The 25,240-nt window shown below is 47.4% G+C and overlaps 1 protein-coding gene across 2 annotated transcripts in view; it reads right to left on the bottom strand.

The window, feature by feature from the left end:
• Nucleotides 1–25,240, bottom strand: part of JMJD1C (jumonji domain containing 1C) — a 141,366-nt gene that overhangs the window by 25,347 nt on the left and 90,779 nt on the right. For both annotated transcript variants that reach the window (XM_026043008.1, XM_026043007.1), the window contains 5 exons: nt 9,662–9,767; nt 5,214–5,338; nt 3,809–3,952; nt 3,482–3,692; nt 1,708–3,386 (listed from right to left, as the gene is read on the bottom strand). In XM_026043008.1, the coding sequence (XP_025898793.1) occupies nt 1,708–3,386; nt 3,482–3,692; nt 3,809–3,952; nt 5,214–5,338; nt 9,662–9,767 (2,265 nt within the window). The remainder of the gene's footprint in view (nt 1–1,707; nt 3,387–3,481; nt 3,693–3,808; nt 3,953–5,213; nt 5,339–9,661; nt 9,768–25,240) is intronic.

The raw sequence follows: 25,240 nt of genomic DNA on the forward strand, positions 1-25,240 counted from the left end.
GTTTTAGTGCACATATTTCCTATGCCAGGAGTTCCCACAAATCCCCGGTAAGCTGCATTAAAGCATTATGCAAAWGAGGTGTCACCTTCTCCGGAGAGGAGGCCGTGAGTATCTCCTGGGCACCCAGCAGCCTCCTGCCCTCAGTGAGCGGCCACGCAGGGCTGGGGGGAGCCGCTCCCGCCGACCCCTCTCTGCGAGCAGCAATGGGGCCGCTGGCTTTGGGGAACGCCCCGCGCGAGGCTCTAAGCTGTATTTAARAAAGGCCTCCAGTGCTGGAGCCAGAAGACAAGTCACCACAAGACAATTGCCACATATCAACATAATTAAAAAGCTACGTGCCTCAGTAGGCAAGGCTGCCTACTTCGGGCAGCCCAAGCCAAAACAGTCTATCCTAACTCTTCCAAATGGACTTCAGTAGGGGGTGGAGCAGGTAGCAACATGAAAAGATAAATCCACCTATAGATAGTTGTCTTGTAGGCTTTTTATCCCTGCTGCATTGGGTTTTATCTCATTTTAGATCAAACTGACTTCATATTACAAGGCCGGCTCAAACCGAACGCTTGGGAAGACTCAACCACAACGGTTTGGCTATTCCCAAGGCCAAGGCTGGGAAAGACGAGCTTTCTCCATGACATAAGATGAGCCCCCTCCACCCCTAGCTTCCCAGCCACGCAGAAGCTGCCGGCCTCGCGGCAAGGCTGGCGGCCTGGCAGAGGCACCGCTGCGCGCCACGCGCCCTTTGCAGGCCCGTGGGAACCTGCCCAAATCAGGCCAAGCTGCAAGGCACTCAAACCGAGGCCGCACCCGCTCCCCAAAGCGGAGCCCTGGTGGAGGGTGGCAGCCCCGCTCGCCAAGCTCYGGCGCGCTCGGCACACGCGTCGTCCCACGCCCTTCCTGCGAGGCGCCTGCCGGGAGCAGCCCGCCTCCGAGCCCACCCGAGCGCAGGCAAGTTCTCCTGCAGCTGCTGTGTCTGCCCGCCAAGCACCACCGCGGCCCCGGGAGCTCAGCTGAAAAGCAAACACGAGTCCTCCTGAGACGTCAGCCACACTCAGCACAGAGACAGAGGAATCACCCTGACCTCAGTACAGAGCAGCTGAAATCAGACACAAAGGCAGGGATGTGCGTAATAGGAACAGAAAGGAAGGGAAAAGATAAGCCAAGAGAAGGTACACAAATAAGTGTAAAGTGAGACTAGAGACAGAGGTGGACAGAAAGATCCATCAATGCTACAGGACATTTCTCTTCACACCTTCTAATTGAATCTGGGAGTGCTTCGGTGGCAGCCTCTCCCCATCACCCAACACACACACAGGAAACTTAACTAGGAAGACGACTGTCCTACTTCTTCCAGGATTTTAACCCATCTGCTGTTTTTCATAGTTTAAAAAAACAAATATTCACCAAGTGGACTTAAGGTCTCAAACCAGCTGGCTGACCTCCCTTGGTCATAAGCTTAAAACCTAAACATTTCATCTCACTTTAAAATATCAGGAAATCAAGGTCTTAGAAGACCCTACTCTCACATACTGCAAACAAGAGCATTCCCAGATTTCCATTTCCAGTCCCAGGTCTGTGCAAAAGCCCAACAYGACTGCATAGGGTCAATGACACAGTTAAGAGGACTGCCAAGTTTGCACCTAAAACATTACCACTGACTGGGGAGATACCAGGCTCAACTAAAAATGCAATTAAACCAACACAACTTACCCTTCTCAAGGAAGCCTCTGCGTTAACAGGAGTTTCAGGGTGGACCCATTTCGAGGAGGGCAGACCGAGTCCTGAGTAAGCATGTGTTCCATTTGGGTACTGCCAAATAATTGGATAAAGCCCTAGCTGATTATAGGAAGCAGAAGGATGAGCTTGTCCAAGAAGATGTGGAGACTGGTGTTGTAACATCTGCTGCTGCTGCTGGTGTGCCAATGCCAAATGGCTTAGGCTGCTAGCGTGAGCAGTCTCTAGGCGCGGGTGGCCACCCAGCAAGGAGGCGGCAGGCACTCCGGGTAACACTGCAGGAAGTAGATGGGGGTGATGAACAGAAGGGTGAGATGCGGTACTAAGAGGATGAGTGTTAATAGCGGACAGCGGAGTCTGAGTGGAAGACCCAGATAACAGATGGGATGAACCAGATAATGCAGGATGATGAGCGCTCGGATTTAAACAGGTTCGGTGGGATGAGGAATGCAGCGGATAATTATGCTGATGCAAATAAGGTGAAATGTGATTAGCTCCTGCTTCTTGTCCAATCAGAGTGGGGTCCCTGTACACCGTGAAATGTTCGTTCTTGTCAATGATAAGAGGACTTTTAGTAGTTTCTAGAGCACTAACTCTAGCTGGAACTGGATGGAAACTAGACCTTGGCAAATCATGCTCGCTTTTATTGGCTGACCTTGTTAATCCTGTGGCATGGCTGTTTTGGGAACTAACCTTAGACTTCACAGTATCAGAAGATTGGGTGAATTTAGGCTTAACATCAGGTGACTTTGTTTTAGGATGATCAACTGAAGCACTAGGTTTTGACTTCACAGAATCAGGGACTGGACTTTGCTTACGCAGTTTACTTTCTTCTGCTAAAGAAGCTACATTTAACGAAGGTATAAATGAGCCATGCGGCACTTTCTCTTTTTCAGGATTCAAATGTTCTGTTACTGGTAAGTTTTTCACAACCCCAGGTTGTATCAAACTCGTCTTGTTAACAACATTGCTCACCCAACTTTGATCAGTTTCCTGTTTTCTTGTTTCAAGGAAATTTGCATTTGCAAACTGCTGTTTTAAATCACTGCTCTGAGATTCAGTTTTCTGAACCGTCTGCAAACCAAAGGTACTTGCAGCAGTATCCTGGCTCTCCTTCTCAGAGCTGTTTACATTAGTTATATCAACACCACATTTTGGAGTAGGAGGTCTGGGTACAAACTGCTCATTTTTTAATTCCACAGTATGATGTTTTTCTGCGCTGCACTCTTGCACATGTGGATCCTTGGCATTCTGCTCATAAGGTGTTGGCTGCTCTGCTGCATGGAGTGAAGACTGTTCCTGCTGATCTAAGACAGATGACTTCAGTCTTTCTGTCTCTTCACGTTTTTTATCCTCCTGTATTTCACGCCATGGAGACTGCCTATCTGGTAGTGTCTGCTCCTGTAATTCCTCAATAGTTTGGGATTTTCCCTCCTCTCCATTTATCTTTGAAGTGTTCTTGCCTTTTAACTCATTTTCCGAATTTTGCTCTGAGGACGAATCTGTTAATCTTTTATTTGAGATTTCCGAGTCGCTGCTCTCAGAATAATCTGAGATATTGTCCGTCCGCAGTCTCTTCATGTTTAATTTCTTTTCATCCTCTTCAGGTTTTCTTCTTTTACTAAGGAAGTGTTTATTTTTGGCTTTGGGGTGTTCTGGAAAAAAAAAAAAAAAAAAAACATTTTTATCACATTTCCAGTCCAACAGAGTCTCAAGACCCTCTCCCTCGCTTCCCAGTAACTGCTCCTACCTCCTCGCCCAATGTAATCGTATCTCTCTTCCTTCATCTTCTCCTCGTCAGGCGCGCTGCTGTCGGAGCCTTTCCTTTTGTTCGGCCGAGTACTGCGCTGCGGCTGCGGCGGCTGCTGCTGCTGCTGCTGCTGGGAAGGCTGTTTGGGTGCTGCACTTTGGGGATTCATTGCTGGCCTGGGACTATTTGCTTGCGCACGTGTAAAATGACCCTAAAATTAATTTTGTAATTAATGACTTAACACAATTTTGATTAGTGACTTTAAACATGTATATTTAGTATTTGCAATATACAATAACACTTAGGTAAAATGAGAAATATATCTACATGAACTGTGTTGCTGTTCTGGTTGGAACGAGACCTTCGGCGTGAAGTGATGCCAATATTTTCACCTTTCAACAAAGAGTGAACGACATCATCTAGAAAGGTCATCTGAACCATAGAAGGATCAACATTTTGAGGTTCTAACACCTGGTTATTGAAAAAGAAAAACAATAATCAGCAGTTGCTCAGCCACTGTCCAATTTATATTTTCTGTATCAGTGTTCACCTATATTTAGACTATGTTGTGTGTTAAAGACTAATTAGAGAAAAGCCTACTTAATCTTGGCAAGTAGAACTGAGGTAGGACTTTAGAGAGGCTGGGAAAAAAGTACAATTTATGCATGAGCATTTCACTGTAAAGATAATTCCCTTCCCTCCCCCGCCCTTTTTAAAGTTACCACCGCACCACTGCTCCCTCTGTTTCACCAAAATGTAAACTGTAAATTAAAAGACACTAAGCTCTTTCTAGAGAATAATGTTTAAGCAGCAATTAAAATTTATAAATTGTACAAAATACTCATATATTTCATACATTATAAAAGGTATTGCAGAAACATATTACAACATTGCATTCAACTGCCAGACAATAACCTAAACGTCCAGAGGGAAGAAGTCCAAGGCTCTAGGAGCGATGCTAGTGACGGGAGCTACTTTAGAAAGAAACACTGAACAGGTCTTTTAACTTCTGCTTCACAAAGTGAAAAGTTGGCATTTGGAAAAATTATTAGAGTAAGTGAAGGGAAAAGAATGGATATGAGTGTTAGACCAGACTCAAATTTATATGTATTGTCGTATATGATTTTGTCAGACCTTTCAAGGCAAACAGGTCATTGACTACACCAATACTGAGTCATTACTGAGGTATCCTGAAATAGGATTCACTGCTGCCACTAGAAATACCAGTGTTAATTCTTTTCAGAAATAGCTGTATTTTCAGAAACACAGCTAAAGCTCACCACAGTAAAAATAAATTAAGGCTTCAGGAAATGCTTCCTGCAGTAAACTGTGGAACGGGGACACCCCAATTGCTGGACAGAAGTTGCTGTTATTGCAACGCTACGAGATTTTAGACTGAGAAAAGAAATTCTCAACTGAGCTGACAGGGAAGACCAGTTCTGAAGCAGAGATTGCTCCACCTCAGACACTTAACTCGTCCAGTAACGAGAGCAGAAGGAAAGCAAAACTGCAGGACTGGAATTAATCACGTAATTGCACAAATATTCAGTTTCAGCATTCAGTGCTGGCCCAGTGGAAAGACACGCTGCATCTCCAGCACAAGCAGCAATGGATTTTCCCTGCTGGAAGTGAGCAGCTCAGTGCGTTTTTCAGAGCAGCACAAAAAACATTAAAGCTTGCAATATACACTTTATGTGGGGCACGTTTTCTGAGCATAGCATATCAAACTCACCTGGTCATTCATAACAACCATAGTGCGAGTGAAGAGATCATGATGAGTAATTATACCAGTAAACCACTGGGTGGCAGAATCCTGTCTGTATACTCTCACCCTATAACCATTTAAGGAGTACGGACCTTTAGAAAAATAAAAAAAAAAAGCCATTGAGGAGTTTAGCAAAAAAAAAAAAAAAAAAAAGTACAAATATTTTTCCTTGCTTTTAAGCTTCATCATGCAACATATAATGCAAATACACTGACTGTAAATGCTTCCGGCACAGCAATGCCTGTGAATTTTACTTTTATTCAGAAAGACATTTTGAAATGCAAATGGCACATTTAAGTATGCTTTAAGGTCAATTATGCTAACATTTTCAACATACAGTTTTCTTATCTAACTACATCTTTTTACATCCCTAATGACAAATGATGGGAAAATCCCTGCCTACAAATAGTCACCACACAAAAGTGATGTGAAAGGCTAGAAAGCGGCAGCAGCAGGTTATACAGCAGCTACTTCACAGGCCAGGCACATGGCCCCTGCTTGGCTGGCAAAACCGTTTGCACCTTGGTGTTAGGGCTCTGGCTGTGCCAAGCCTTTCCCCAAAGGAACCACAGAGCTTCTCTCTGTTTCCTCAGCTCAGAGGCAGCTCAGTGATCCAATCCCTACTCCTGCCACACAAAACATTTTCAAAAGCAAAGGCCAGCAAGACTGCAGCTCCTGCCTTAAGATRTGAAGTCTTAACGCTGTGCACTGTCCCCCTTCACCAGGATCAACTGATTCCACTTGCACAAGCCCATTCTGGAGGCAGGGGATGGCCAGGACAACACAGCACCCCTTTTATAACTCCTTTTATATAAGATCTAGATACTGAGGTTCAAGTTTTCCTCCCAAGCAGAGGTCCTCGGGCTCGTCAGCATTCACGCACTGCGGCGCCGCTGCCGCCGCGTCCAGACCCAACTGTGCCGGTTTTGCTCCTTCCGCGCCCAGGCCCCGAGCCGGCGTACAGGAAACCAAGGCAAGCCAAGCAGCCTCAAGCTACAGCGGCCCAGCTCACACGAGCGCCTCAGCCCGCGCGGCTGCTCCACTGCCTGGCCAGGCCTGGCCATCACCCCGGGCTCTGTGGACATCACTCTCGCTGACCCTGTCTCACACGCTGCACGAGCTCAAGCAGCTGCAGCAACAGGCCAGGATGGTGGAGGGGACATCTTGCCCATATCCACCCCACACACTGCGCACGAGAAAGAACTGAGTGACCATAAGGACTATTTTGAATGCCAACAGCTCAGGGATCAATTACAAGTACATAAGCAGCACTAATTTAAACGTCTCCATGTGTTTTTTTTTCTTGCAATCTTAGCAAGCCRTTGTAAAACACCTTTTGCATGTGATCAGCTAGGTTTTAAAGGGGGCCGTGGATAGGCGGGAGCTGCATCCCGCTGCCCACGGCGCTCAGTGCGCAGTGGGGACCAGTGGCCCACACGCGCAGGGCTGCTGGAGCGGCTCAGCCCGCAGCGGCTCTGGCGAGCCCAGGAGCTGTGCCGTGCGGACGCGCACGACCAGGAGTAGAACAAGCCGCACGCTGAGGTCTGGCATTCCTGGCCTTGGAGCAGACCGGGTCCCAGGAGGACACACTTCCTGATGGCTTCTCTCCAGCCCGTCCTCCCTGCGGAGCACCTCTCACACAGCCCTCACCCTGCTGCCTCTGACGGGCCCACATTCTTTCCCTCTAGGTCTCCAGTGCTTCATGGCAGCCCTACCGCTCCTCTCAGTCGGTCAGCATCACTGCATTAACTTCTGCCCACGTCCTTCTGCCCAGCGTCCGCTTTCCTCCTTTCCTATCCTAGCTCCTCCATCCTTCTGCCATCCGCACCCTGATTTTCAGTCTCCATTTCTTGCACAACCATCCTCTGGTTTCTTCCCAGCCCTTGGTCTCATCCTGGCAGCTCCAGGCCCTGGCTCCCAATCCTTCCCCAGTCTCTGCAGTTTACATGACGCTCCATCGTCCCCCTTGATGAGCTCTGGGCTGCYCCTGCGTTGCTCCATGCTGTCCCAGGGCTAATTCCCTTCCTCGTACTCCTTGTTCTAATTGGCGCCTGTCCTTCACCCCAGCCCTTGTGCTATCTCCTTGTGCATCCACCTTCAGCTACCTTGAAAGACCCTTTCTTCTTCCACACTGCTGGGGTGTCGGGAAGAGGGAGGAAGATTAAGCTGCGCCCGCGGCGGGGCTGAGCTGCGGGCAGCGCCGTGAGGATAGCGCGGCCCTGCTGCTCACACGCGGCCTGGCCGTGGTCCCCGGCCCCGCAGGTGAGCGGTGAGCKCCCGCCTCGCTGCAGCGCGCGCGGCTCAGAGTCGCTGCGCACGCAGCCTCACAGGCCCGGCAGGTAAGAAACCTAATAGGGAGAAAAATGTCAAAGATTTAAATTGCTTAAAAAAAAAAAAAAAAAAAAAAAAATCTAAGTCATTGCTGACTATGTTCCTTGATCTGTTTTTTATTTTTCCTCAAAGTTTTCAACTTGGCCAAATTTGGGAGTTGCTCTTTCAGCAAGGAAGAAGCTATTGCTGCCAAGCCTACAATCTCTACTGCAAAACATGCTGCAGTAACTGCCACCCAGAGGCAAGGTCACTGGGGCCAGGGTTTTTTCTTCAGTCTCATTCTGTATGCACGTCAGCAGCTTTGACTAAAATCCTCCCCTTGTAAAATCAAYGCATTTCTGTCCAAATATTTGGAACTGAATTTCCATGATTCTGYGTTCTTCAGCAAAACTGCTTTAACTGCAGCAGCAGTCAAAACAGAAAACAGCAAGGTATGGCAGCTTCAGCACTGCAGGTGAAAAAAACAGGCTCCTCCAAACCATGACGACAACACTAGCGACCTGAACAGAGGCAGCTGTGCAGAGCACAAGTGAAAACGCCGCCTAAGCTAACGGGGCAGGAGGACRGGACATAGAGAAGGGAGGGAAAAGCAGAGCGGGAGGGCAGCAGAACAGGAGGCTTCCGAGCGGCTCAGAGCAGCCGGTGCTGCTGCAGGGCAGGCCCCRAGGCCCCGAGGTCTGGTGCAAAGCGCTGCTGTCTCGGTGGCCTCCACGGGCTGGTGGCACAGCGACCACTTCGCCTTCGTCTGGGCAATGCTCGTCCTGCGCGGAGCCCRGGCGCATCCGAGCAGCCGTGTGGTGATGACTATTGAGGTGACTGGTTTGATGTCGCTGGAGCTTTTTTACAGTATTGATTCTCTACCGGGGAATACGGAGCCTTTGGTAAATTGTCTTTTCACTGTTCTCTAATGAAGCACATKTAATAAGCTCAATTCTTTTTTTTTATGCAGCCCTAACTTGATTTCTCATCACCTCTCAAACTCCTTTTGGCTGCAAAATTTCATCAGACTACTGACTCACACTGTAACTGATGATACAGTGATAAAACCTAAAATTACTAATCTGGACATACCAAATACCACCTCCACAAGCAAGCCCTTCGCTTTTTGCAGAACCCTTTCTCTGTGGCCCTTAAGAATAACTTTACATAATTAAAAACTCCACAAAAGGAAAGTATTCTGCTTTTAACTTCAGCATTACACTTACCATATTCCTTTGGTCTTCTAATCTTAGTTTTATGAAACAAAGCAGACACCCAAGCAAACCTCATTCCCATCTTTAAAACATTCAGTTATTTGCTGCTTCCCTCCCAACCTTGATTCAAGCATTTTTGGCCCCAAGTTGCTCTGTTGATTACCTAGGGATTTTAGCCCAGGTCCATACAAGTTAGTTTTTGCCTCCTACAGGTAGTCACTTAAATGCCTCTGGAGAGCTGATTACCAGTCCTGCAAAAAGTTAATGATCACACTGCAGTGCACGTAACACTAGAAGTATTAGCAAGGTTGGGTTAACAATTTCCGTCTCTTTCATACTAGTTTTCACATAGCTTGTATCTGCAGTGTAAGAAAAACGATGACTGTAACTGATGACTGGATGGGTTTGCTGCAACCTTGCAGTATTATAAATGAGTTATGAAATCTGAACTGATTCAAAAGGCCCTTTTTTCAGTCTCAGAGGGGGCTGTCTCAAGCATTCTTGCTCGGTGACGGAGGTGGGAAGAGGCACCAGCACCACGTGCCAGCTCTCCTGCTGCCGGCAGCCACAGCAAGGGCGGCAGCAGCGTCGCGGCTCCAAACGGCTCACGGCGCGGGCCTGCCCTTCACTCGTGGGCTTCCAGAACACATCCTTGTCAAGTACCTACAGACTAAAGATCTTCAGCTTCTGCCACAGTCCCCAAGACATCAGAGAAGTTGTGCACAGCTTCTTACACAGGCTTGTTTTCTGTTTTAACAAACACTTCTGAAGTACCAAGTTAGAATTACATTCTTCACTATGCCACAAATGCTATGGGACAAATGCCATGCGACTAACAGCCTTAAGCTAGCCAACACACAATAAAAACAACACAATTTCCCAAATAATTACCTTGCATAAAAATCTCCTGAACCTTTTGCTCCTTTACCCAGGCTTTTACCTCCTCATGTAACTGCGGGTTATCCCTGAGAACTGGGTTTAGACTGTCTACGTCGTCCTAAAGTAGAGATTAAAGAAAGAACCATATGTTATGTTTATTTGCAACATTTCTGTTTATTTTCCTAAATATATTTTACAATACAGTATTAAGTAGTTTGATGCAATTTTTCTGGTTCTCTAAAAGTCCTTGGGTTACTGCTAGAAAAATCTTACAAGTGCAAGATACTGCTAAGAGTTATTTCAAAGCATCACAGTATGTCAGATCCTGTATGTGGCCAGACTTACAAGCTATTAATAGGATCACACTTTCATAAATACTGGTTTACTACGATCTAAATCGACCTTTTAAAGAATTCAATGTCTACAGGTATGCAGCAAGAACTAGGTAARYAATAACAAAAAGAATCAAGAAAAARTTATCCTTATTTCAYGTATTTATAAAATTTAATATGGACATGCATATCAAACACAAGCTTACATATACAGGTTTAAAAACATAAAGATAATTCATAAAACATACCTGTATAATAAAAGAAACAAGCACCATTACTAACTTGCAAGTATGCAGGCCTTCATCCACAAGGTAATTCAATGATTAAAACACATTTTATTTGATCTCAATTTTGTTGGAAAAGATTCTCTACTATCTTAATTGGAGAGACTACATCTGGGTTATTAAGACAAGACTGGTGGCACTGTCCTCCAAGCAAGGAAATGCTACACAAAGCACTGTTCTGTACCCTTGAAAGCGTGGCTCAAATCATCACCTGATTATACATCTATTTCTCTATTTCAGAGCACAGTTGCTATTTCTGCCTGGAGATCTGTGTCAGAGAAGCAAAGCTGCTCTGCAGGTTGGTGACTCCTAGTGCAGACGGTGGCCCTGGAAATCCAGGAGGAACATTCATTTGTGCTGAAAGAACTTCAGATAGAGCTAGAATAATCACAGAGACTCTCAACATACAAAATGTAAAACGTTTTTATCAGTACTGCAACCGAGATCAAGTAATTTCTTCCCTTGATCTCCAACAAGCTCATTGATGTCTCGCAATTTATTATGAAGAGCTTCAGCCACAGAATATAAGAGCCAACACTCAGGGAACCGTTCACTGCTGTCAGGCCCTCAAATGACATTAGCGATTTCTCTCTATTCACCCCAATGAGATTCTTCCTATTAACTCACTGTATCACAAGGTCTCTGTTTCAAATTCAGCAGTCGCTTCCTTAGAGGTTTGCTATTCTCCATCACAGAACGCACCAACGCTTCATCTGTTAAAGAAAATGGCTGTTCCCCTTCCAGCGTTTTCAGGAGTACACCAACAGATCCAAAAAGAACGGTCCTGGTGACCGCTATAATACCTGTGGCGTGGAGCCAAGCAATAGGGAGGACGACGACCAACAGGACTTCTGCCACCAGGTGACAGATGCCACCAGGCAATTCCACTGTTCACACCACCACAGCCAGGAGCGGCCATGAGAGCGCTCGTCCCCCAACGGCAGCACAGCGAAATCCTTGCTCTCCTCAGGCAGACTAGAAGAGACATTAGCTGCTTCGCTTGCATTTGCGAATCCATTTTGGGATTCGATCCCAGATCCCAGAGACAGATGCAGGAACACTGGGAAGAGGGACCGATGTCCCATGGCACCCAGCAGACTCGCTGGTGTGGGAGCCGCACGATGACCGCTCCTCTGCRCTCCCCGTCGCGGCCTCGCGGGAGGAGGTGCACGGCGGGCAGCGTGTTCCCTGGCCGAGGCACCGCGGCGCTGCGGGGGCTCCCACTTGCTCGCCCGCGCCGCCGCACACACAGATGCTGCCTCCACGTGTGCGCCCGCTGAGCCGGCACGCAGCCATCGGGGCTCTCACCTCAGGCATGTTACGCTGCTCTCACCATGAGTTCTGCAGGCCACGTGCCCAAGCCTTTCCTTTGTCCTCAAGCACACTAGTTAGGGATTAGCCCTGTCACTGGCCACAACACACACCGGGACTCTTCCTTCTTTAAATTCCACATCCCTCTTAAGCACCTTGGCCTTCTTTGAACTTGACAGTGAAGATAAGGAGGAATCTACAGACAGAACTGGTCTATCTTTTCTGCTCGATCCTCTACTCAGACGCATCAAGCCTACCAGTATCTTACACCTAAAATGTTTAGTGCAACACTTCCTAGCAAAGGAGACTACAGAGGCTTTGAAAAGCAGGGTCAGTGCAGAGCTTTAGAAATGATGCTTCCTTCCCAGGGGCTGCTGAAGGGAGGGCTCAGCTTTGGACAGATGGAGAACAGGGATGGAAATTAAGAAGCACGTCCCACCCTCCTCAGCAAACCAAACCAACGTGTCCAGGCAACTGTCTTCCTTGGATATTAACAAATACATCAAGCAGGTATTACTGTGTGTGCTGTTAATACCTCTCTACAACAGAAAAAAAATAGCTGGGCATCAGGCAGCACCAGACTGCTTTTCCTTCATTCTCCAGTCCCTGCTCAACCCCTGCTTTCAAACAGACATAGCCAAGACTACTCTGATGTTATATTTGTTTTAATAGCTCACCATGTACTATAAATCAGCAAAGGGGAGATGAGCTGCAAAGGGCACAAGGGAGGTCAAGGATCCATTACACAAACCATACCCAGGTATGGCTGGGATTGTAGAAGGAATAGCAAAGAGAATCCAAGATCTCTGAAAAAAAATTTATATATATAGATATTATATATAAACACACACATGCACGCAAACACATAACACTAGCATTTAATATATTGTCAGTAACTGAGATAAAAAAAATATTCTGCTGTGCACTTGGGAGTATGGCACTAAAATACAGGTGAATGAAAATCAGCRTGGCAAAGCCCAACTGCTACTGCCACCTGGAAATGCAAGGCAAGGAATTAATAAAACAGATCCTAAAATCTAATCAGTTCCACAACTGTTGGTATATACACCGTGTACTATGTGTATCAAGGGACAAAGCTGTGTGCAACAAGACGTATTCTGTTAAATTTGAAAATCTGCAAAACCAGGATATTAATTAGCTCATGCATTAAACCGTAAGGTGAAACCTTTAAGCAAACTGCTTTAGTGAAAACTGCAAGCGGGGTAATTTCAAAAAACAAACAAAAGAGTGAGCACTGAGCAAAAGGCTGACAATTTGCAATATCCTCTTAGTACTAAAGATGAACAGATGATTCAGCAGTGCCTGATCTTTTTCTTTACCCTACGTTTTTTATTGTTCAAGAAAAACAACCAAAATAACTTGTAAAGTACTTCTTGATTGCTGGCAATTAGGAGCTTCATTTTCACCTCCTTCTTGGTTGAAGGAACAAGACTGACAGACCAAGCTGCATAAACATTAAATGCCCTGTTGGGTTTTTCTCTAGTATTTTCCTCCTTTAAAGTACTTCTACTTAAAAAAAAAATCCCTCTCCATAAGCCCTRGAACTCCTCCTCCAGGAGGAGGTTGCTGGTTTGAAACCCTTACGAAATGCAAATCAAAATGCAAATAAGAGAAAGGCAAATTTCTTTCTAAAATCTGCCACACGCAGTTCTTAATAGAACTGACGCAGAAGCGGCCCTTGCTGAAAGAAGGATTACATACAACACCAGCAAGAAGATAAAGAGCCTCTGGGCCAGGAAGATGACACAGGCAGTCCCTCCTACCCTTCTGGAAGACGGTCACATGAAGCAGCGTGACTATGAGAAGCTCCTCAACACATGGCCGCTTTTACAGAGTTCTGCTGCTGGTCTTCTGTCATTCCACTCTAAAACAGGAATTTACTTCTGGTGCAGTGGACTTGCTGCTTAACTGTCCAAATAATATTTCACTCGGCTGTGTGTCTTTTTAGATGAAAATCCTGACCTGCTGGGGATGTGCTAGACTCTTACAACGGCCTAAAGCACAAAGAATGAAATAATTTTCCCAATTAATGCAATGATTGACATTTTTTCTGAGTATATCTATTTTCTTCCTTCTGGTACAAAAGGAGAGAGCAGGTTGCAAACTGCAAACTGCAGAGCATGCCACCAGGTCAGGACACCACTGCACTGCAACCAGACCCACTGCTGCCTCTTCCGGGGCTGCTTCCCAGAAACAGGGAATCTTTGTTCAGGGCAACATTTTCAGACGAACATAATTTGGCATTCAAAGCCATGGGTGAACAAGTGCAGATCACTTACAAGACCTCTGAACTCTTGAGTTATGAATCAAGCAAGAATTTCCAAGAGCACACCCCAGACACACAAGTCTCAGTCACATTGAGGACTTGTCTTCGAGCCCCATCCACAAACAAAACAGTGTCCGAGACACCAAAAGACAGCCCTGTGTATTACAGAATCAGCACGCTGCCCCCAAAACAGAGTGTGTTCTTAAAGCTCCAAGCAATCGCAAGCCCCTTCTCTGTTTTGGCTGGYAGGACACGTCTGTGGTGGCACCACTAGCACACTTCCACTTTCCAGCAAGGCTTGTGCTAGTGAAGTAAGGCGTTTCCTCAACATTTAAATACTATGAGGTYCTTCTTCCCAGAAGAGTGCAGAAACAAGCTCACTTGAAATTGGGAGGCAAAAGCCTTGAGCACACAACAGAAACTCAAGAACGGATCCAGAGAACCCCTCCCTCACCTCCCACATAATCAATTACACAGCTCATGTAGTGCTTAGGAGGCCATGGAAACTCCARCATCAGCTGGCAACTTTTACTTTTCCACAAAGAAAAAGAGAAGAACCTATGATTTGTATTATAGGAAAACTACTACTGGGAAAATAGTAGCTTTTGGCATTTGAAATGCTTAAATTAGAGCCTTGAAGACAAAGCCTCAACACAGTCCATGCCTCAGAACCTGCAAACATTTGGGGCAGCGCCTGCCCTGGCGACAGYGTCTCTGCACTCGGCTTCAATGCATGAAGGACATCATTTTGCATCAGCAGAATCTCATTTCAGCCAGTGTTTTAGAGAAAAAGACTAAGTAGATTTTGCAGTCCTTAGAAAGGTCAACACCACATTAGTCCTCACCATCTGTGGTTTAATTAACTATAGCTTCCTCTGGCTGCTTAGAGGTTTTCTGATGATTTAGGACATGAATTAAATGAGAACTGGTACATAACCAACTGGAGAGGTATCTTTACAACATTTACACACTAAAAACTGCACATGAAAATAAGCCTTTCATTAGGTACTTTAATGGTACAGGGACCACATTGAAATTCAAACAATGTAAATGAATTCAGAGACCAGTGCATCAGAGGTTGAACCTTCAGTTTTCTGGTGACACACATTTTACGCAGCTCAAATTATTTGTTACCTGAATTTCCCTTTGTTTCCAGTACAATCAATACTGCTTTTCAGCCTGCTTCATTTTAAGGATGCTAGTTTGGGACTCTGGTCACATTTCTCCTTTACATTATTCATATACACTTTGCTCCAATTATGCACTGAGAAAAGATGCCTCAAAAAAAGACATTTCATCAAATATATCTAAAACGCATCTTCATAAAGTAGATGTATTTTTTCCCCTTAAGCTGCAAAATCTTCCTTTCTTGTGACATCTGTGACCACCTCGAGCTCTGTGTTTATAAAATAAGCCATACTCTGCTTTTGGCACAGGATCTTTAGGAGATATTCACCAGGAGCAGGATGGCTGCAACAATCTTCATGGCAGCAGCAACAAAAAATGGTGCTTTTAAATTTAGACTGCTGATACCTTATACCGCAAACGCAGTACAAATGGTTATAATGAAAGATCTCTATAATACGTGATCTTCTTGCATAAAAAAAAAAAAAAACCTAGCCACATATGCAGCCAAATCTGAGCTTTTATTTACACTCTTACTTATAAATAGTAATCTTTTTACTCTTTCTCTTTTTGAAATGTCTGCGCAGTTCTCACAGTATTTTAGTTCCTTGATAACTAGCCTTTCCTCAACCACTTCTCTTTTCTCTTACCGATCACACCATGTGACACGCACCTGACTGTATCACTGATCTCTGCTCCTCTCCCCCACTGGCAGTAACCATTTTGTTTTGGACAAAAGTTACCATCTTAGGAGGTTTCCCTTTCTAATATTACCTTGCCTCGCATCAGAGGAGGGTGTGGGGAGAGGAATAAAGCAGTGAAATGAAGCCTGGATGGGCAGAGTATCAGACATCTCGGAGCACCACCCGTTAACCACTGCCGTCCCTGTGCCCGGCCACAGGGCCCCCTCACCGCGGCAGGACTCGAGACTGCACCTCGTCCAGACAAAACCACGCCGGCCACTAGAGCTAAACCACAGAGGAGGCGGCGCGAGGCGGCCCTGGGAAGGCAGCGGCGGGAGCAAGCTGCCCTCCAGCACCTGGCAAGGAAGGGAACTGAACCAGGCCTCCTCCCCTGCCGCTTCACGCGCCCTCTGCACCCACGCGCAAGCAGCAGCCCCTGGCAAACAGCACCTGGCTTTTCAAGAGGCTCTTCCTTGCCTTCCTCCAAGGCCAGCGCTGCCACAGACAGCAGTGGCAGTGGTGAGAGGGGCGGTGTGGCGGCTGCTGAGGGAGGAGGGGCTGCAGGGCGGCGCGGCTCCCCTCGCAGCAGGGCAGGAACCGGCCCCTGCAGGGCGCGCGCCAGGGAGCCGCGCGTCAGCACCCCTGCCCGCACCCAGCACGCGCCCTCCTTCCCCGGCACGGCCTCCCGCCAAGGGCAACGCCAGCCACAAACGTCACGGCTCCAGAAGAGCAGAACGTTTCCCGCAGAGCTCATAGCTGCAAGGTTTCCCTTGAACGGCTTTGTCTGGGTGCCCAGAAGAGGCTTAGGCTGAGCCGGCGCCGCCAGCGCGCGCTACCCCAGCCCACACTTGACCTATTTTCTGCTGCGCCTCCAGCACGGCCACAATTCGCCTCATTGAGAGGCGGCAGCTGCGAGCGGGCTGGGGAGGTGGAGCTCGGCGGCACGGCCTCACCGTGTCCCCGGGAAGCGGGAGCCGGGCGCGGAGCCGGACACGCGGGAGCAGGGAGCACCCCGCGCTGCCGCCAGTGCGGGACACGGCCCAGGGCACACACGCGCAGAGCAGAGCCTCGCGGCCGCTGACGACTGCYGGCTATGCCGTCTGCAACAGCAGCWCCCATGGCTCTACAAACAGAAAGCTACCACTGCGGGAAAAACACAGAAAATTAAAAACTATGTGATTTTTCAGCTGCTAGTTAACTCTGCCTCTCTCAGGAAAAATGATCAACAACTGCTTTACTTTTTCAGTTGTTCCCACTCTCCCATACCCAATACTTCTCCAGAATGCTCCTACTTTCTTTCTAATTTCACCTGCTCAATAATTAAAGAGTTGACAGAGATTTCAAATTAATTACTGGGCTTGAGAATTAGGAGGAACAGGGACGTGTGCTCTTCTTGGAGTCACTGCTTCAGGACTGGGAAGCATCTCTGCACTGATGAGTTCATTTTGGGAGGAGCAATCTGCACCCCTTACCAGCAGCAGAGCCCCCTGCACTCAGAGCAGGGGTGACTGTGCTGGGTAAATCGCACTGAGGTTGGGAAGGGGAACGCAAGCCGTCCCCCGGCCAAGGCTCTCCCTCGCTAGCGGGGCCTGCTGCTCCTTCCTGCGGCGCTCGGGCATCGCCCGCCCGCCCGCCGCAGCGCGCRCTCCCCGCCGGCACCGCGCCAAGGCCCGCGGCAGCGCCGAAGGGAGCACCAATGGCTGCCCCTGGTCAAACCAGCTTAAACAACTCGAAAAACTGCTCTAAAAACTCTTATTATATTTTTGAATCAGAAAACAACAGWTTAAAAAGAACAGATCGTGGCCTTTGTGCTCCCTGGTGTGTCACACTCACTCTGAACAGCTGGGACCAAAGTGCTGCCACTGTAGTGACTATTTGGGTCCTGTTCTGACTCATAAATCAAGAAGAAAACAGGAAAACTTTTCAACTCGCTAGGAAGAAATACAGAATCTCCTTTTAAGTCCTAAATATCTTCGAGCATCTTATCTAAGGCTTTCCACAAACAAATGGCTCCTCCTCACTAGAGCAGCAGGCTGAGAGCCTCCGTTCAGAAAGCTGTGGTCAGGCTTCCACACTTGGGTCTTTCTCATCTAGGAACAATCAGCAGCTCAGGCAAAAGCAGCCTCCCAGCTCCACCTTCTCCCTCATTTTGACGAGGGCACCATGTTGTGCGGAGCAGATACACCAGAGTCCTGCCCTGCTGGGCCAGTAACTCTCAAGTCATATGGGTTCAAAGAAGCCTCCGAGCCACTTACCAAGGAAGCCGATGCCACCAATGTGGTTCTCTATGGAAAAGGGAACCTCAAAGCGCAGACATTTCCCCGAAGCAAGCAACGAGCTGGGAGAAGCTTGTGCCAAGAGGGAGAGCGCCAAACTGCACACACTGGGGCAAACTCTTTGGTACGTTGACATTACAGTCTAAACTGAGATCCAGACACTCTCTGAATGGGGAGACTGTTTTCAGAACGTATCTAACAGTTCCTCAAATCATATCATTAAAGGACAGGCTGTAAGAATGGAGGTGTCTTTAAGCAGAAACCATTAAAGGCGGCATATTCTTTTGATCACCAGATGTCCGGACTAGTGGGCTGCCAGGAAGGCAGTCTAATGTTCTCAGAAACCAAGCTCAGACACTGACAATTTTATGGAAAGCACAACTATCTTRCAAGAGGGAGAGCAGGAGTGAACTGCAGTGTGAACTGGCAGGGCTGGAAAGCTCCAGCTGCCACCCAGGACTCTGGCGGGCTGGGTGGCATCTACTGTCCCCTGGTACTCGCCTGCCTGGTGCCTTCGAGCAGGGGGATCGCTCAGCAACCCGTGACTCTCTGACAAGACCGATAATCAGAAGCTAACTGCATGGCAAAGCAAGGTCTCAAAATGCCCTGTGCAGACGAAACTAGAAAGCCCTACACATGGCTCATTGACAACAGCCCTTGCACCACCTCCTGGAAACACCTACCCCAGCATCTTCCTCTTGTGCCTGACCCTCCCTCCCGGAATCTGCACCACGACCAGCCCAGATTGTCAGCAGTCACAGAGCTAGAAAGTCCCTCACAGAAACCTCCTCCAGTATTGTGACCAAACCCTGGGCTTTTCAGGAGCTCTGAGAATATGCAACTTTCCAAATCCCTTCCCCACAATTTAAGAAGATTATGAGCTGAATATAACCCCTTGCTGCCTCCAAACCATAGACATTTCTCTGGAAAGAGGAAAGAATACATCAAATGACTTCAAAAAATCCTTGAAAGTCAGCTCTCACACTCCTCATACTTCAGGGAAGTTTAGTCCACTTAAGTACTGTTACATTAATGTTTTATTTTCAAGTAGCTTTCAAGAATTTGTTTGAAAATATATTTCTTAAAATAGCGCTACATAACAGCATTGGCCACATCCTGATAACATGAAAGCGGCTGGGATGAAAAGCCATTTGTCTCATGCTGTAAATGACTACTGCTGCATCAGGATGGAATTTAAAACTAGAATTTATGCCTTTTCTTGCCTATTTTCTCTGAGGAGAAGCCCTTTACGGGAGGCAGGGCGGGAACGTGGCTCCTGCTCAAGGCAGCAGGAAAGGCAGCGCGGCCACAAGCGCGTGCCCGCTCGCGCCAAGGGCTCCTCCTGACCTGCCCAAGCCATGTTAGGTATTTTCCCTATAAATACCAGAGCTCTGACCGGCTGGGATGTACAGCATACTCGGATTAACACAGCAGCTCCCGCGACGCTGCAGAAAGCAGCGGCTCTGCCTTTTATAGAGCACAGGCAGGGCCGCGAGGAGGAAAGACCCAACTGCTCATCAGACGCCGCGGACGTTTCGGCTGTTGCTGCAATAAACTCCTTGGAGTAAACTTGGGAAAGTTGTCCCCTGTGCAAAATAAACACAGCACTGCACTGTTGCACAATAGTCCTCCATAAATAAATCTGTTAGCCCACAGAAAAACAACATTATTAAAAAAAAAATCAAGATTGAACTACATAACTTAAAAAAAAAAGAAAAAAAGCCTGTCAAGCACCACACTTGACCAGTTTAATCTATCCTGAAATCTGTTTTAGCCGCATTTTCCTTAATGTTTAAAAGAGTGGCAAGGAATTCTGAAGAGAGGATGACAAAAGCGTGGTATATGGTGGAATACAGCCTCTGTATTTGAAAATATTTCTATATAATTAAAAATCAAAATAAAAAAAAAAATTCTCACATCACAAATAGTGAGAAAAACATTGTTTAATGTGCCCCAGATCCTCCTGCTTTGCAAAAGGGCACCAAAGGGCACTATCCCTACGAACGCTGGCAGACTCGCACAAGACGGGATACAGTGAAAAACAGGAATAGTTCATTTTAATTCTATTCAAAAGACAGGAAATGTTTGCCGAGTTGAATAAGGGAAAAATCAGTATTTACAAACAATGGTATATATAAAAAAAATCAGTTTAGAACTATATTTATGTAGGGTACTGTTAAAAAGGAATGAAGTTTGATCAGGAAATGCACCGTACACCAAGTCCTCTACTTCAAAACAGATACTGCCCTTTGATTTGTAAAATTACTCCAGTGGCTAAGGAAATAAAAAGATCTATACTTGCTTTTATTAAAGAAGAAACCAAGTGCAGATAAAATTGCTCGTGTTTCTCTCACCAGATCCCTGGCCTAAAACAAGAGAACTCCCCGTGCGCGTTTGGATCGCCGCATGTGCGAGCTCAGCCCCCCTCCGTGTCTCCTTGCGCAGCTCCCTGGGGCTGTGGAGCTGGGCCCCGTGCGGCACTGACTGACCTAGCGGACAAATGAGCACTTAGCAGGTATAATCTCAAATATATATTTCAGAAGAAAAAGTTACAAAGTAGGTGTATGGAGGTGTATCAGGACTACAATTAGTTGGGTCGCACTATTTCCCCTCCTACCACACACCTGGAGAAGCTGATAAAATATGCTGCCTTCTGGAACTTTTAATGATAGTTATTTAAACCTGTATGAACCTCAAGAAAATTGGGGACGGATTTCCCGTTTTAGTAATTCATACATCCCTTCATAAATTAAGTACTCAACATGGGCACTTCCTCTTAAGAGAAACGTAATGAGCCTGCAATCACAAACCATTACCTCTAATTTCTCAACTCTACAACTTGATGGACAAGGATATTTGTTTTTTTTTTTTCCATAAAATGTTGTTTCAGAGTACAGCATTTAGCTCATTTAGAAAGATGTTTTAAATAAAATTAGAGATTTCTACACTATGTTGTAGGAGTTACATCAACAAAAAAACACTGGATCAAATGATGAACAAAAACAAACAAGCCCAGAAACACTTTACCTAATTATACTATCACATGGGTCAAGTCAAGTTTAAGTTAAAATGCACTTCTTACAAAAATACAGCCCAATGAAAGGGCAGGGTGCTGCCTTCCCTCTCCGGTTAAGCACTGCCAGGCAGCAACTGCCCCAGCCCAGCCTCGGCCAGGGCCCGGGGCGGCCCCACAGCCTCCAGCTCCGTTCTGCGCCGCGCTTACCATTCATCACCAGGGCATGCCTAGCTTCCATTTGTAATAAGGCAGCATGAAGATAGGAGGTAATTATGGACACAGAACCAAAGACAAAAATCCCTTTTCTTTCTCCTGGGGGAATATTTTCCATGAGTTTCTACTGCTGAAAAAAATAACCCATTAATCTCTGACCAAAGAGAGGAAGTTCCTTAACCAAAAATTTCAGAGAGATTTGTGAATTCAACAATCTAAAGAAAACTTTACTAAGACATTTTTGATGTTCACTTCCAAACATAAAAGGGTTTTTTTTTTTTTTTTTTTTTTGTTATTTACATAAATGCTATCTCCCAGACTAGAACTAATGGATCATGATCTCTGAAGAAGCATGGAAAAAGTAAAACAAGCTTTTGTATTGCAGTGGAAAAGAGATTTTTCCTACGGATTTAAACCTACTGCCCCCTGCACTGACCTCAGCCCACCCCAGGCACCCTGTGGCTCCTCTTCCCCTGGCACCTTCCCCAAGCCCTCAACTCCACCCAAATTCCCCAGGGGCACCAGGGCAAGCCCAAGCTCCCCATGGGCGCTCGCACTTGGCGCGGCTGGATCGCCTGCCCCCCTCCAACATCTCTCCTCCTGTTTCAAATCGCAGCAGAACTTGGGGAACAGCAAAAGGAAGAGAAAGGCCGTGACAAAGAAGCCTGTTTTTAAGAGCCCAGGGTAAAAACAGAGAGGCTCTGTATTTTCCACCTACTGTGAGAACGAAGACAGATAAAGCACTCAGAGAAGCAGCCCCATTTCTGAGGCAAGCATAAATTACGGGCTTAACAGAGATGATATATGCATATACATATATATATATCTTGCTGATTCTACAAATTGTGGGTGTAAATCCCTCCCTTGTTCTTCTTTCTTGTTAACGCTAGGATGAAACCGCTCTGTCTTACAGTCATAACAGGGAGTGAAGGCTGCTATGAGTCATCTGACCCACTTCTAGTTGGATTTAGCTTTTTGCTTTCCTTCACTTTGGAAACACACACTTCAACATAGCCGGTGTTAGTAACAAGCTGTTTAGACCATCACTCTTCAGGATGCTGCCAGAGAAGCCAGCTGGGCTGCTTACGGGTGGTCCAGACACCAGGGCCATGGGGAAGAATAGAGACAGCTTTTAAAGACGACGGTGAGCCGAGCTAAAGGCTCCGAAACTTGTGTTTCCCTGTCACCCGCGGAGGAAGCGCGAGCGGGAGCGGAGCACATGACGGCGCCGGCTGCCAGCTGGCCCCGGCTGCGCGCTCCCCACACCGCCCGCGCCAGCCTCCACGGGGGGCCAGCCCCACAGCTCCCACGGCTCCTGCTGCACGGACCCGCTCATGGGAAAGGCAATTGGCAGTGGCAACTGCTATTTATAGGCCTCAAGTTTGGAGAGAGAAAAAAAAGGCTGAAAGGAGTCTACACTGTATGATTACAGGGTGCTTAAAATACATMCTGAAAAATATCTTATTTTATCCTTGTTTCAAGGCATTTAAAGAAAGATTTTTTATGTGTACATGTTACTAGTGCCCAAGCCATGCTACGTTATTTGCTTGCTCTTATGAGCAAACAAGCTCATGAAAACCCAAAGTGTTCAGGCCTCAAACACTCAATATATGCCCACGGTAAACAGAAAAGAAGAATTCAGAAGAGCAGCACAACATCCAAGCGGCCTATCTCAGGGCATACAAAATTGAATTTGGAGAAGATCAAGCAAGATTTCATCAGAATCTAAATCCTGCATCTGAAGGACTTATGTAATGATTAGTGAGAAACTGTACTACTCTTACTACTATAATCTTTAARGAGTGTCAGATATTTGATGATCCAGCTCCACAAAACGTAACATGCAGAAGGGCAGAGTGGCTACACGGCCCTAGTCCGGGTGCCTCCCACGGAGGACTTCCCGGTGCTCCACAGGGGTACCTGGAACTGGCAGCATGGAGGTGCACGGGCTGACTGAGCCACTAGGGAACACTGAGGAAATCAGGCCTGGCTTGAGAAAACGCCACTGACAAAACAGAGAGACCCATGTCCCCATTTTGCCCAGCATCAGGATGTGACCAGCAGCTGGGACGCAGAGGGAGGGCGCACAGAGAAGAACCCGCGCGGGTCTCCATGCCTTCCCGTGCCTGCTGTGGGAGCGCTGTGGGTGAGGGTCGCGCTTCCTTCCCGGTGCGGCCCGGCCCGCAGGAAGCCGAGCGCCCGCGAGGAGCTCTGCCGAGCGGAGCTGCCCCGCGCCGTGCCGGCCCCCCGCCCCGTGCCGTGCCAGCCCCCGCTCCTTCCGGCGCTTCGCAGCGCGCCCTGCCCAGGCCCTTCTGGGGTTAACGCGGAGCGGAGCAGAGCGGAGCCAGCCCGGTGCCCCCGGCCCCTCCGCCCTGCCCRGGCAAAGCAGCAACACGGTGCCTGCCTGGGCAACGCGCCTCCTTCCCTAAGCRGGCTTTGCTACGGGAAACCCCGCGCAGAGCAGCTCTGGTACTCTTCATTTGCCCAGCCAAAATACAGGGTGGTCGCCTGGCTCCAGCGCCGGGGCTCAGCTGCAGCCAAGCGCAGCCCGGGAGCGCAGCAGAACCACGGCCGACGCTGCCCAACGCGCTCCAGACAGAGCCCCAGGCCCACAAGCTCRCACGTCCTCAGCTGCAGTTCTTCACGTGCCCATCTGCGGGCCTTCAAGCCAACTGCAATCCTTACACAAGTCCAGGCCAGATCAGCTACAACGCTGCTTCACTTTATATCATAAATAACAGTCATTGCTGGTCACAGACTACTACAGGTAAATGGATATTTGGTTGCCCCTGCAACACCTCAATTTTCATTATTTGATTTAGATTACCGCATTTGTATGGCTTTATTGCAGCTTCATTTCAAATATTTTAACAACGGTATTTGAAAGTGGGCTTGTTTTCAACCTGTATCAGAAGTCACTAAAAAAACAGGAAAYGGACAGTCCCAACACAGACGTGCCACGCAGGCCGGGTAAAACAGCAAGGCGTTCTTTAAGGGTCTGGATTTAAATAACATTTCAAGACTATTTTCTTATAGATACTGGTTTAAAATAAAAATAGAGGGTTTTTTTAGCCTATCACCACAAAGGACAAAAATTTTCATTACAACACTAAGTACAGGGCAAATCCATTTACATCTGCTCTGTCCTCAAGATCCTCTTGTCACCACCATAAAAAGAAACACATGACTAAATGGTCTCACCATGCCGGATTAATGAATGAGTCATTCTCAGTCACACACCAGTTTCACGTAGACAATAACAYTGTTTATATCCTCTGCGACGCAGCGAGATAAAAGGCACAGGAAACAGAGCGTAGCTGGTGTTGAAGGCACCACACAGGGTGACCCCTGGGAAAGCTCCTGGAGAAGGGACCACTTTCAAGGCAYACACACGTGTGGGGAAAAGACAACCAGGTAACGTGTCTGCATGTAGCAAACAACTCCCTAACAAGGCCCATATTTGCTAGATGCAAGACTGTAAAGCAGCAGAAAAGGTGGGGAACAGCTAGAGGAGCGCAAGGCGCGTCCCCTCCTTTTGGCAACCACATCCACGCAGCGCTTACGTAGGTTGCTGACTCTGTGAGAAGGGCAGCACGTTTGTGTATGCAGAGAAGATGCCTGGTCTGGCAATCCATGGGTCGGGGCAACTCGGCGGGCCCCGCTGGAGCACCCTTGTTCCTGCCCTTGCCCTTGCTCTCAAAGAGGCACCACYGGAGAGGAGCCGCTCGCCCTGCCCGCCTGGCCAGCCCCGCTTGCTCCTGCAGCACTGCGGGGATGCCAAGGGCGCCGCTCGCTTCACCTCGGGCCTCGTCATCCTCCAACTGGACACCACCACCTTGGTCAGGGAACTCCTCAGCCCGGCAGTTAGGTTAAACAGCACCGCGTTTCCAACAAAGCTCATCTAAGCAGAATTCATACAAATGGTCGTCTGCTGCCCATTACTAATGTTAGGAGTATTCACAATGATGGGAAAAAGTTACTCAGTAGTTAAGAATCGTATCTGAAGTGAAATGGAGTCTTCCCACACAGATTCACACTCTGTTTGTTTTGGCAGCAACGTACTG

The sequence above is a fragment of the Nothoprocta perdicaria genome, unplaced genomic scaffold (assembly GCF_003342845.1).
Source record: "Nothoprocta perdicaria isolate Ctin4 unplaced genomic scaffold, notPer1 scaffold_32, whole genome shotgun sequence".
NCBI lineage: Eukaryota > Metazoa > Chordata > Aves > Tinamiformes > Tinamidae > Nothoprocta > Nothoprocta perdicaria.